This window comes from Trachurus japonicus, chromosome 21, assembly GCF_045865225.1.
Source record: "Trachurus japonicus isolate A0001 chromosome 21, Traja_1.0".
Lineage (NCBI taxonomy): Eukaryota > Metazoa > Chordata > Actinopteri > Carangiformes > Carangidae > Trachurus > Trachurus japonicus.
This window is the reverse complement of record NC_140927.1, coordinates 1582058-1594390: the sequence shown is the minus strand read 5'-3', so window position 1 is coordinate 1594390 and position 12333 is coordinate 1582058. Positions and strand designations below refer to the sequence as shown.

The 12333-nt window shown below is 43.7% G+C and overlaps 2 protein-coding genes across 2 annotated transcripts in view; both read right to left on the bottom strand.

Moving 5' to 3' along the window:
* The window catches only part of znf142 (zinc finger protein 142), a 211709-nt gene that overhangs the window by 19314 nt on the left and 180062 nt on the right, over positions 1 to 12333 (bottom strand). The gene's annotated exons all lie outside the window — the stretch shown is intronic.
* LOC146964564 (N-acetyllactosaminide beta-1,3-N-acetylglucosaminyltransferase 3-like) lies at positions 764 to 10735 on the bottom strand. Its single transcript, XM_085766405.1, has 2 exons — positions 10563 to 10735; positions 764 to 1868 (listed from the first exon to the last, which is right to left on the bottom strand). Exons 1-2 carry the CDS (start codon positions 10733 to 10735, stop codon positions 764 to 766), a joined length of 1278 nt encoding a protein of 425 aa, XP_085622531.1.

Here is a 12333-nt window from a genome sequence, read left to right as displayed (position 1 = left end):
AAAACAAGAGAAAAGTTCCAACCAATTGAACACTTGTGGGATCACAAGTGTTCAATTGGTTGTACCTCAAAGTTGTACCTCATTGTAAAGGTGACTAATGAGGCTTTCCAACAATATACAATAAAACATCACTCAGTATCATTAAAGGGCAATTTTTATTAATTTTAACAAATCAAATGGCTTCTACAGCCACTAGGGGGCAATTTTGTGATGGCCAATACCCCGATTTATTTGAAACATATTCACCAAATTAACACATCTACCAAATTTTGCGCTTTTATCACAAAATGAACGATTGTTGTGATATATTGAGCTAAGCTGCCCCACTACCAGACTTAGAATTAGAAAATGTTTTTTAATTAGTACAGAACAATGAACAAATACGCAGCTTTTCCAACCAAGTTGTTCTTTAATGTCAGGTGTTGCTTTATTTTGAAAATCCTGTCAGCAGCAGCCTTAGTAATACACAATACACAGAAAACTAATGGTGAGCTCTAATGTTGAGCATGTACATAAATCAAGAGCTATACAGAATGTGATTTTAAAATGGCTGCCAAAAAATAGACCAATCACCAGAAGAGCACACCACCTGCAGGGATTTTTGCATAGTTTTCTTGATAATCTATTACTGTATGTTAATATGTCTGATAAAGTATAATACCTGTAATACCTACAATAATGATACCCAATACCTAATAATACAAGTAATACCTATAATACCTTTTAGTAACAGCAGAATTTAGTTTGTTTATCCCGAGAGTCATTACTTTGAGACACCACATTTCAGATTGGGGTCATGCATTCTGTCCCACACAACGAACATATCAGATGATACGAGTCTGTGTAACACTAGCACATTTCTGAAAAAGCAAGGGTCAAGCTGATCTATTTTTTTGGTAGGGAGCTTCCATCCGAACGGCATAACACCAATATGATGCCTGGGCTCGAGTTTAGCTTCTTGCAAACACAGCCCCATGTAAGCATCTTCCATGGTAATTAAAGGAACTCTTTTGGATGCCTTGTGGAGGGCCATAGCTGTGTACCTAGACATGAAGTAACCTGCACCGCTGCAGTAGGGAGCGTATTCGTCTGGCTCGTACAAAGTTTTTGGAACAAAATACTTAGTATGTGGGTCTCTGATGGGGTTCCCCCACATCAAATGGCCCGCATAGAGGTGCTTGCTTCCATCATTGTCAAGGCTTTGGAGATAGTCAACGAGGTTTTCTGTGCCGACAAATACGTCATCATCACCGTCAAACAGGAAGCGAAATTGACGACAATTTTTATCCAGCCAATCAAAAATCAGTGACTGTTTCAAGGTGAGGTTGAAATAAGTATCCATGAAGTCCCATTGGAGAATGTCATTGTACCTCTTTTGCTCTGCTGCGATTACTTTGTTCCATCTCTCTTTCTCAAATCCTTCACCATTCGTTCCGAGCATGAAAATTGTTCGAATCCACATACCATTGTATATCCTCTCCTGAGCCCAAGTTTTGCGCAGCACCTCTCTGCGCTCATAGCTAGTGGAGGAGGATTTGATGACCAGCAGAAGGAAGATGTCCATGGGTTTCTCAGTCCCTCCACATTTGTCAGGGACGTCCAGTATCAAGGGGTAGTTACGACAGTGACGATATAAGAGCATGTCCTTCATAAAGTTGGGATACTCGTTGACGCCTGGGAGGCTGGCAGCAGTCAGATTTGGCTCGCATTTAAAAGACTCTTTGACACTTGGCTTTGGTACGCTGACGGCCTGTTTCACATCTTCTTCCAGGAGGACAAAGTCGTCTTGAAAAGAATCTTGATACAAATAAGCAGCCAAAGCAAGAGCCCCCAACAGCACGATCACCACTGTGTTGATTATTGTTTGCCTGCAGTTTAAAAAAAATACTTAGAATTATCAACACATCTCAATCAGACATTTAACAGTGTGTAAAAAATGTCTAACTAATGGCCTAAGAACCTCCTGACAGACCTCTTTTTGCCTCTTGTTTCATACACTGTGATAGTGAGTCACTGTAACACCCAGTTTCAAGGTTGCTAGGTATTCCAACCCCCTTCTAAAATGCATTTTAGTATGCAGGGTGTGTATCAGGTTGAATGCCGAGGGCTGGTGTGTCATGATATGCTGAAAATAAGCATTTGAATTATCTGAATATACGTAGGTGTAGCCTTTTTTTTTACATAAACATCTATAGGGTTAGTTTATAGCCAAATATGCACTACGCTGTTCTAATTATACTCTCAGCAGCTCCACTTGCAAAACTGGATTCTGCCATGACATAGTTTAGAAAATGATTAACTGGTTAACATTGTTACACCTCTGTGTAAGTATTAGGAAGTGCTAGAAGTGTCGAAACATCTATAGGTGTAAACCGTTAATAGCCTATCTATTTGGGTGTTTTGGTATATTAGTGGCATAGCCAGAAAAAAGGCATTGGGTGTGCACCAGCAAAGACTGGGTGTGCCAAATTTATTTTCAACAAACTGAGCGTTACACTTCCACACACATTCAAAATAATGTATCTCTCTCCATTCCAACATTATTAACAGTACAAAACATGTCCACACGTTGTGTACGTTCTCATCAGTAATATCAAACCATGTGTTATGCGCTCTCAACAAGCCATAGGCCTTTAACTAGCATCAGACACAGACTGCACATAATAACTTGGGCTTAACAGTCCCATCATTTTGGCAAGCCCGATCATTAGGCTACTTATCTTCTAATCTATATGCAACGCTGAGTTAAAAAAAAAATGTTAGGCTACTAACTGCTCTTATAGTCTTATAGTTTGCAGCAGGTCTAAACATTCACACATATAACGTCCTCAAATAAATCAATAACAAAGTCAAAAAAAAAACACACTTTGGGCCGGATCTACCAAGATCCCAGACAAGGGGCGCTAAATTGCGTGCTCCTAGTAAAACCCGCTAAATGACAACACGCGCAAACCGCAGTATTTAAATGAGTGTTAACCGTTTCCGCCATGGAGAGTGTGGACAGAGCTGGATGGCCACAAACACAGAACGAACATTTGATCAGATGGATTAATAGAGAGGCAAATAAACATTGTCGAGCTGCAGCAGAAGAAACGTGGGAGATTATCTATGAGAAAGTAAAGTAGATGGGCCTATAGGGCAAAAAACAAAAGAAGATTTTGGTTTATCATAAAACCTCGGCAAACAAGGCTGCTCTGATCAGTGTTGAACGGCAGTTCACTGAGCAGGTAACTGGGAGACCTGCTGTCATTCATTGGGCTGGATTTGCGCGCTATGGCACAGAGCTCAGGTGGGACACTCAGGCCACACTCGGATCTAAACGCCCTGACCAGAGGGATCAAAGACGGAGTGAAGGCAGCGGTGACGTCTCAGTCCCGGTGCCAGAGCTGAGCAGCCGTAGCTACTGGAGAGGGAGGAGAGGAGAGGAGATGAGAGGAGCACACAGGAGGAGAGACGTGCGGCGTGCGTAACGGCGCTTAAAAGACTTTTGATCGCATGATCAACAAAGCTATTTAGCCATCTGAACACAACTATTGGGCTTATCATTAATCATATATGATTATGTAACAGCTTGGCTTGGTGGTTTTGCTGCTACCTGTGTGTGCGCACTGCGCAGCTCTCAATTTAAAGGGCAAGACGGCGTGGCCTGGCCTTGAGTCCAGATTCTCCGCGAGCTCTTTTGACGGCAATTTTTGCAAATTGATTGACTAATTGATAACATTGTAGCAAGGAGGAGTGTGAAAGGAAGCAGGAGGTGACAGCACTGGTAAGGAGGGGGAAGGGAGGTTAGAAATCAGACCACCTGAGAGAGTCTGTGAGGAGGGAAAATCAAACAAAGGAGAGACTGAAAAGGAAAGGAGGAAAAGAGTTTTAAGTAAAAGTGAAAAAAAAGACTTTAACTGAGGAAAGCTGAGAAATCAGGACGTGGACCCAGGACTCGGGAAAAGGAACTGAATCCCTGGAGCAGGCGGACGTGTTCCTGCTCGGACTCAGGTGTGGCTCTCATCCCTGTACCCCTGTATCAGCAGATAAGTTCCCCTTTACCCCAAACTCTCCAGGCTTCTCCCTGTCTGACCTGAGAACTACTACTGCTCTCACTCTCCCTCTCCCCTACCTGGAACACACACACCCCTCGTCTCCCGGAACTGGATTCTCTTCCCCCTCACACACCTACATGCACACTCCTATGAAGTGAACTGAACGGAACTGTTTTGTATTCACTCCCACACTCCCTATCCTTCCACGGAAGGGACTGGCCCCCCCCTCCCCCCCGCACATACACTCTGCTTCTGGTTGGCACTGGCACGCATTGACGAGTTGTTATTGTTCTACCCTCAGCAGCTTCACCTGCCAAACTGGATTCTGACCTTTCGTAGGAAAATGACATGTTTAACTGGTAAACATTTTACACCTCTTTGTAAGTATTAGAAATAGAAGAAGAAAAAAACAAACAGCAAAAGTACAGATTTTTGTTCGTAAAGGAGTGAAGTTTGATACTGAAATTACAACATTTATTCTACATTGGTAGTAAATGGCTTTTAATTTGCTAACATTGGCTATGTAGCACTAGTATGTATGTATGTATGTTTTGGAATGGACTACCTCCTTCATTAAGATCCATTTCTTCTTATTCACTTTTTAAAAAGCAGTTAAAAATACATCTCAACTTCTCTTGAATTTCCCACTCTTTCCTCTCTCTCTCTTTCGCTCTCTCCATATCCCACATCCTTACTTTGTCTTTTTATGAGTTCAATTAATTAATTTTTTGTATATTATCTCTATTGTCTTTATTTGTTACCGAATCACTTTGCACTTTATCTCCTTATTTTTTTCTCATTTCTGTTCATTTCTGCTCATATAACATTGATTATGTATGCGCTTTATCTCTTTTTTTTATGTTTATTTGTTAGCCATTGAAATTTGTCTTGTTGTAATTTGTTATAGGGGTGGAACCTATGTACAAGCCAACCGGCTTCGTTCCCTCCTTGCACCATTGAAATGTGTGTGCTAAATAAATAAACAAACAAACAAACAACTAGTAAAACTTGAACCATATAGTCTGAACAACAGAAGAAAAAATGACAAAAGGATGTTCATCAATTAAGCAGACTAAAAGTGGATCCACATATTCTCTGATTAAATAACTTAATTTCCTGAATCAGAATTAATCTCAGAGTAGAATTTCTTAACACGTGTATTACATGTAGAGGGCTACCTATTTTATATAAAAGAATGATTTTTAGACAAATCAAAAAGCTTCAGAAACACATAACACAATGAGTCTAATTACCTGTGCATGTTGCTAGAGCAATTGTAAAACTTAAACAAGCATGTAGTTTGAGGAACAAAATAAAATGAAAAAGTCCTTATAATAACTTTGGTTCTTGTATATTAATACAAGTACATTAAAATAAAGGCTACAATCCAACCACCATTTGATGCTATAATTACCTGTGCATGTTGGTAGATTGATGTCAGCCAATGCTTCGTATCCCTTTGAAAGCCAGTGTACAGTGTAGTTTGTTTAGGCAATGACTGAAATTATGTACTAAATGGGCTGGTTTTATTGGTAATGAGGTGGGGTTTCATTTCAACAAACCACATGATATAAATAGCAAAGAGTTGAACCAGTGAGGAAGTAATACAGGTTAAACTGCCCAGGGAGAGATAAGAAAACTCACTTGTTTTTTCCTGTTATAAAATTGGTGAAGGTTATGGTGGAAGAATGGATCAACAAAACATCTAACAGCCATTCTGTAACCTTTAGCAAGTAATCTTACGACACACAAAAAAAACTTAAAGGGACAACGAGGAGTTTCTATTTGGTTATAAAAAAAGTCTCACGTTAAAGCTATGGTCTACGATTTGAAAGAGGATGAGAAAAATTTGAAAAAAGCACCTCTCACACACCCCCGCCCCTCCCCTCCAAGCTCGTATGGCCCGCCCCTCGGGGCCTCCTCGCGACACGCCCCCCCCTCCCCTCACAGAGCAGAGCGGAGCAAGCAACAAGCCTGCTGCCTGCAGAAACCAAACAAGGCTTTGAATGCGGAGTAAAATGTCATATTCACAGTCACAACTTCCACAATAAAACCAAAGACATAAACTCAGCACCGCTGCTGCAGCCTGACCGGGTCTGCACCGCGGCGCCACGGAGCTCCAGGCCCCGACTCTTCCTGCTCTTCTCCCCCAGAAACAGGACCCTGTCCTGGGTCACCCAGCGCCAAGAGTCTCCGTGTAGCTCGGCTGTGCTCGGCGCCAGCCTACTAATGGCGGCGGCAGTCCCGATGCCGCCGCTGTGCACCAGCTGCCGGTGATGAGGCGGTGCCAGTTGCCGTCGTCGCCGTCCCCGGCAACGGGACCACGGCGACCGCTGGTACGGGCAGCGCAGGCATTAGCAGCCGTTAGCACAGCCTCATGCTACAGGGAGGCTCCTCGCGCTGGGTGACCGGCCACAGGGTGCTGTGTCTGGGGGAGAGGAGCAGGAAGACCGGGGCCTGCAGGCTGGTTTACGAGGCTACAGCTGAACAGCTAACATGTAGTCAAGACATAGGCTACAGTGGAGACCTGTCACAGTCTCATTGGTGCATGTCATTAAAGCTGTACAGAAAAGAAAATTGAATTTGAGCCCACTGTATGTCCTAACATTAGTGTAATAACCCATCTATCAGATGATTGAATATCCCGCCCGCTTGATAATGACCCATCAAATTCGTTTTCCTTACTCGGGTAAACTTGTGCGGCAGCTCGTGGACACTCGGCGTGACAAACAGGACAAACGGCCATTTCTGAACACCTTTAAAGCCCCTACAAGGAACTTTAATTTTGTGTTTTGGCGGCCCCTGTGGACCAAAGCGGTAGTGTTTTGCCGGAATGAAGACTGCATTTCCCATGAGCTCTAGCACTTATTGTCATGAAGACGCTTATCTGGCTCACGTGTCAGGGCTCCAGACTAACTTTTTCAGGCAAATTACTTTGGAAAAGTATTTAAAGGGACAACGAGGAGTTTTGGAAAAGCGAAGCGTTTTCACACTACATTTATGAGGCTCGCCCAGCATTTCCGCCACCACTAATAACAAAATAACGATAGAGACAAAACGATATACAGTATTTATCGAAAATGCGCCCATTAACAAGTGTGGGTAACGTAGATTCATCCACATTAATATGAGACTTTTTTTTATTGTCGCAGAATTTTTCGTTCTGCCGATGGAGAAACTCCTCATTGTCCCTTTAAAATACTTAAAAACAGCCTGAACAGACTGAATCATTGCTCTGCTGTTAAATAGTGCATTCTTAGATGGTATTTGAATGAGGACTTGCTGTTAGATTGTCGTATATGGAGGGGGCAGTGACACACGCATTTTTCTGAAAACGAAAAAAAAAAAAAAAAATTCCATCCCAATTCTGCCCCGGGGGTTATTCATTATCATCCTAAATACATATTTTTACGTCCTATATGAGAATGGGACAGTCTTGAGCCCTGCTGCACGTGCCGTCTCCAGGTCTGAGTGCTGTAATTTAAGATTATACTTTATTATCAGATCACTCTGAAATTTGTCTTGCGTCCCATGACGTCCAAAGTTTCACATAAATAATAACAAAATACAAAAAACATACATTTACAGAAAGCATAAATGTTTGTTTGATGATTTGTTTCGTCCGTGGGCCGACCCGGCCACTGCCTCCCATTTTCACTAGCTAATAGCTAATAGAAATAGCTAATCTGCAGAGACATCATCAGAAACAAAAGTCTTTTCCATATCCAGTTAAAAGTTCCTTGTAGGGCTTTAATATAAACTTCAACCTCAACGCTCTCTGTCCTCAGACGGCTTGTGTGATGAGTGTGCTCTATCAATGTTTACATTAGGCTTATCGGTGATTTGTTATTAGGGTGGAGCCGGATCCTTGGTATCTGGTAGCCTGGACGGTTTGATCATAAAAAAACTAGACATTAAAAAAATAAAGTTAACCATTCCCGGTTTAAGCCCCGCCCACTCCATGTACAGATAAATACAGATAATTTAGGGTCTCAGTTCTGAAGCTATATCCTTTAGAGCAGGGGTTCCCAACCTTTTCCAACTCAGGGCCCACTTGAAAATCTAAAAAACGTTTGCGGCCCACCTTCATCCCTACATCAACCAAATGATGCGTTCTCAGAGCTTTTTTTTTTTTAATTATAAAGATTCAGGACTGAACTGAACACTGAAAGCAGGGGGCATGTACTGTAGGAAGCTCCACAGTCACTACTGTAACACAGCTGATGCTGCCAGTTGGAGGAGCATCCTGGCTAAACCCTGAATAACAGAGAATGGCTTCAGTTTGGGAGGATGAGAGAGTGAGACAGTTCACAAGTCCACAGTTTGGTTTGATTTACATTGTTGTTGTTTTCCTATTTTTACTCTTCAGAAACACCATTCTGTCCATTTCATTTTAAAGAATATTAATATTTTATTTTTATTTTAATCATATTTTTTATTTTAATATTTTCATTATAAAGATGTTCATGCCTCTCTGTTCAGTGTAGACCAGTCAACATATGAGACGTGTCACTGCAGAATAAACAACACGGGCAGCTCCGTGTTTCCACAGTCAGAGTTTTCTCCTCCTTTCTTACCGGAGTAACACGTCGCTCTGACACACTGCTCCTCACAGCAGAAGACATGAAGCTGCTGGAGCCTCCTCTGTCTCCTCACTGACCTGCTGCTCAACTAGACACTCAACCCTCCACCTCCGACACTAATGAAAGTAGCCTATGGTACTTTGCTGGATCTCCGGTGCGAGGCTTCAAACACATGACGACCGGACACAGGCAAACTGACCGGGCCGGGCTCGTCTCATGAACGGCTACACACCGTCACTTTAGCTGCCACTTGCTCCACTTCTACTCATGTCTCTTTTCCAACTTTCACTGTTTCCTTCTTCGCTTTAGCTTTAGCTGCTGCAGCTCAAACAAAATAGGCTACACACTCACGACAGGAGGCGGTGTGTCAAACGGCAGACTGACAGGCTGCTGTCGCATTAATTTCTGCCGTGTGATATCAAGGAAACATGCCCATAGCCGATTGGAGATCGTTTTATCGCCCAGGCCTATGATATACTACATATAATATCTTTTAAAAAAATATTTCCACAAAAATCATACTATTTTGAAAATGATTTGGCGGCCCACTTGCAATACCGGCCCACAGGTTGGAAATGACTGCTTTAGAGGCTGCACTTGACAGCAGCACAATGATGCGATGAGAAACAAAGGGTGAATTCCGATTCTCCCCTCAGCCCTAGCCCTTTGCCCTAACCCTTCGTTTTGCGCGTTCACGTGAAGTGGTAGGGGTGTCCCAATTCTGGTTCAGACGAGGGTTAGGGGGAAGTGGTAGGGCTATCTCGCCCTCGAAACGGAGATTTTTCAGGGGCACACTACGGACCGAGGGCTATGGCAAGTTTCCCAGAATGCATCTTGCGGCAACCGGCAGCTGTTTTATTTCTCACTGTAGCGCTGTTCATTTTGTTAAGTTTTAATATTTTTTCATGCGAGAAAGTAGCTGTTTAGATCCCCAATGTGAGGTCGGTTTATCCAAATGACGTCTGTTTAGACGTTTGCTCCGATGTTTTTCGGAGAAGTGAAGCTCCACGTTGGAGCCTCCACCTGTGGAGCAGATCAACGGCTCGTCACGGAGACACCACCCCGCCCGGAGAGCTTGTCAGCTGGCCAACCTCCTGACCTCGTCCCGGTAGAAAAGACGACCGCTAATTAACTTACCCGCAGGTTTTAGTTGGAAGGTTAGAAGGTTTGGTTGGAAGGTTAGAAGGTTTACCGCCGCGTAGTTACATTCTTTTTAGGAGATAAATGCTGGTCTCATTGATGAAATGTAACAATTGTCACATTAATTTGTTTGAATTAAAAGTGAAGCTTCATGTGTTTTGGACACAGGAGCAGCACTGCCTGGGGGATCTGTAGCCTATACAGAAATCACCACATTTACATCAATAAATAAATGTTTTACAATGAACCGATCAGTCTTCATTCAATTTTATTTTATTTTATTAAGTTAACGTGGTTTTGAATAGAGGATTTGTTTCAAAAGCTCGTCACGTCTGCTTATGTGAAAGCCAGCAGAGACTACTGATGACGTATGTGATTGTTGAAGTGGTGTCCCAATTCGTAGGGGTTGACTTTCAACCCTACTCCTTGTAGCTCCGTTTCAAGGGCAAGGGTTAAGGGCTAGGGGTAGGGGTAGGGATGAAAAATAGAATTGGAATTGGGCCAAAGGCTTCATTGGTTGGACTCTCCATGGTTGAACCTATCCCACAAATTAATTGTGTGCAAGCAATCCTGGTCCACTCTTTTGTCACATCACGCATCGACTACTGCAACGCCCTTCTCAACGAACTCCCCACCAAACTCATCAACAGACTGCAGATCATCCAGAACTCAGCTGCCCGAATCATCTGACCACATCACCCCTGTTCTCATCCAACTCCACTGGCTCCCGGTTCAATACCGCATCCACTACAAAAATCTTCTCCTCACCTACAAAGCTCTCCACAATCTAGCCCCCACTTACCTCCGCGACCTTCTCCACGAATACACTCCCTCCCGCTCCCTCCGCTCCACCTCTGCTGGACTGTTAACCACCCCCACATCATGCCTCAGCACGATGGGTGCCCGAGCCTTCAGCTGCTCAGCACCAAAACTCTGGAACTCCCTCCCACCACACATAAGACAGTCAGACTCCATCACAACATTCAAATCCCAACTTAAAACCCACCTGTTCAAACTGGCACACTCTCTATAATCCAGACACTCTGCACTGCACTCACTTTTTATCTTGATGTTTTGTTTGTCTTGTTTTTATTGCTGCTATGATGCCCCCACTCCTTTTTTGTAAGGTGACCTTGGGTGACTTGAAAGGCGCCTCCAAATAAAATGTATTATTATTATTATTATTAATAATGAAAATAATATTAAGTCCTTAGACTTTTGACTGACTTTAAGACTTGACCTGCAAGATTTTTATTCAAACAGCGTGTCACGTTAGGTTGAGAGCTGCACCCAAATGACGAATGGGTGTGGTGAAACAAAGGGTATTTACTGACTTAACCGACAAAACTCAAAAACAAAACTCGTAGTCATTTGGGTGCAGCTCTCAACCTTCTATACAAATAGGGTACAAATGCAGGGCAAATTGCTGGCATGGAACACATGAACAAACACAGATGATCGGACAAAGACAAAGGGAGACACTGAGGCTAAATATACAAGGTGTGACAGGTGGTGCAATCAGACACAGGTGAGACACTTGAGGTAATCGGAACTGTTTTATTGCCAAGAGCAGTAAAGGTCAGTTTACAGCACGAGGAACGTGTCTTGGTGTCAAGTGCAAACATAAAAGTACAAAACATCTGGCTGCACGTCTCTGGGTCCTGGAGATGTACAGATCCTGAAGAGATGGGAGGCTGCAGCCGATCACCCTCTCGGCAGAGTGAATGACACGCTGCAGTTTGGCCTTGTCTCTGGCCTGATGTTCTGCTCCCATTTGAGCTCCTTGGAGATGTTGGTGCCCAGGAAGTGGAAGGACTCAACCAGGGTCACTGTAGAGTCACAGAGGATGACGGGGGGAGGGCAGGTGGGTCCTTTCTGAAGTCCACTATCATCTCCACTGTCTTCAGAGCTCAGAGTTCAGCTCCAGGTTGTTCATGCTGCACCATGACACCACACGGTCCGTCTCGCTCCTGTAGGCCGACTCATCCCCATCAGATATGATGCAAATGAGGGTGGTGTCATCCGCAAATTTCAGGAGCTTGACAGACTGGAGTCCAGATGTGCAGCTGTTGGTGTACAGGGAGAACAGCAGAGGAGAAAGGACGCAGCCTTGGGGGGATCCACGGGCGGGGAACTTAACAGGAAGACAGGAGTAAGACACAGACTTCAAAAGTAAAACAAGAAACAGGAACACAACAGGGAATGAAAGACACAGACCAATGACACACAGGAAAACAATACACAGAACTTCAAAATAACACAGGAATTAACTACACTGTGGAGTAATTGTGCTGGTTAAATGACTTAACCAACTCATTTCATCATTGCCTAAGCCCAACCAGTGCAAAATCTTTTGGGGGAAAAATGCTATTAAAGGAACTGTCTTTATCTCCATCTCCTGTCCCGGCTGGGCCGCAGCCTTCATGTCCCCCTCCGGCTGGGCAGCAGCCTCCATGTCCCCTACCTGCGGTGAGGCAGTCGGCGGTCCGGCCGACTCCTACTCCCCGTGCCTCGTCGGCGGTCTGGCTGACGCCTGCTCCACATGCCTCGTTGGCAATTCAGCCAACTGCAGC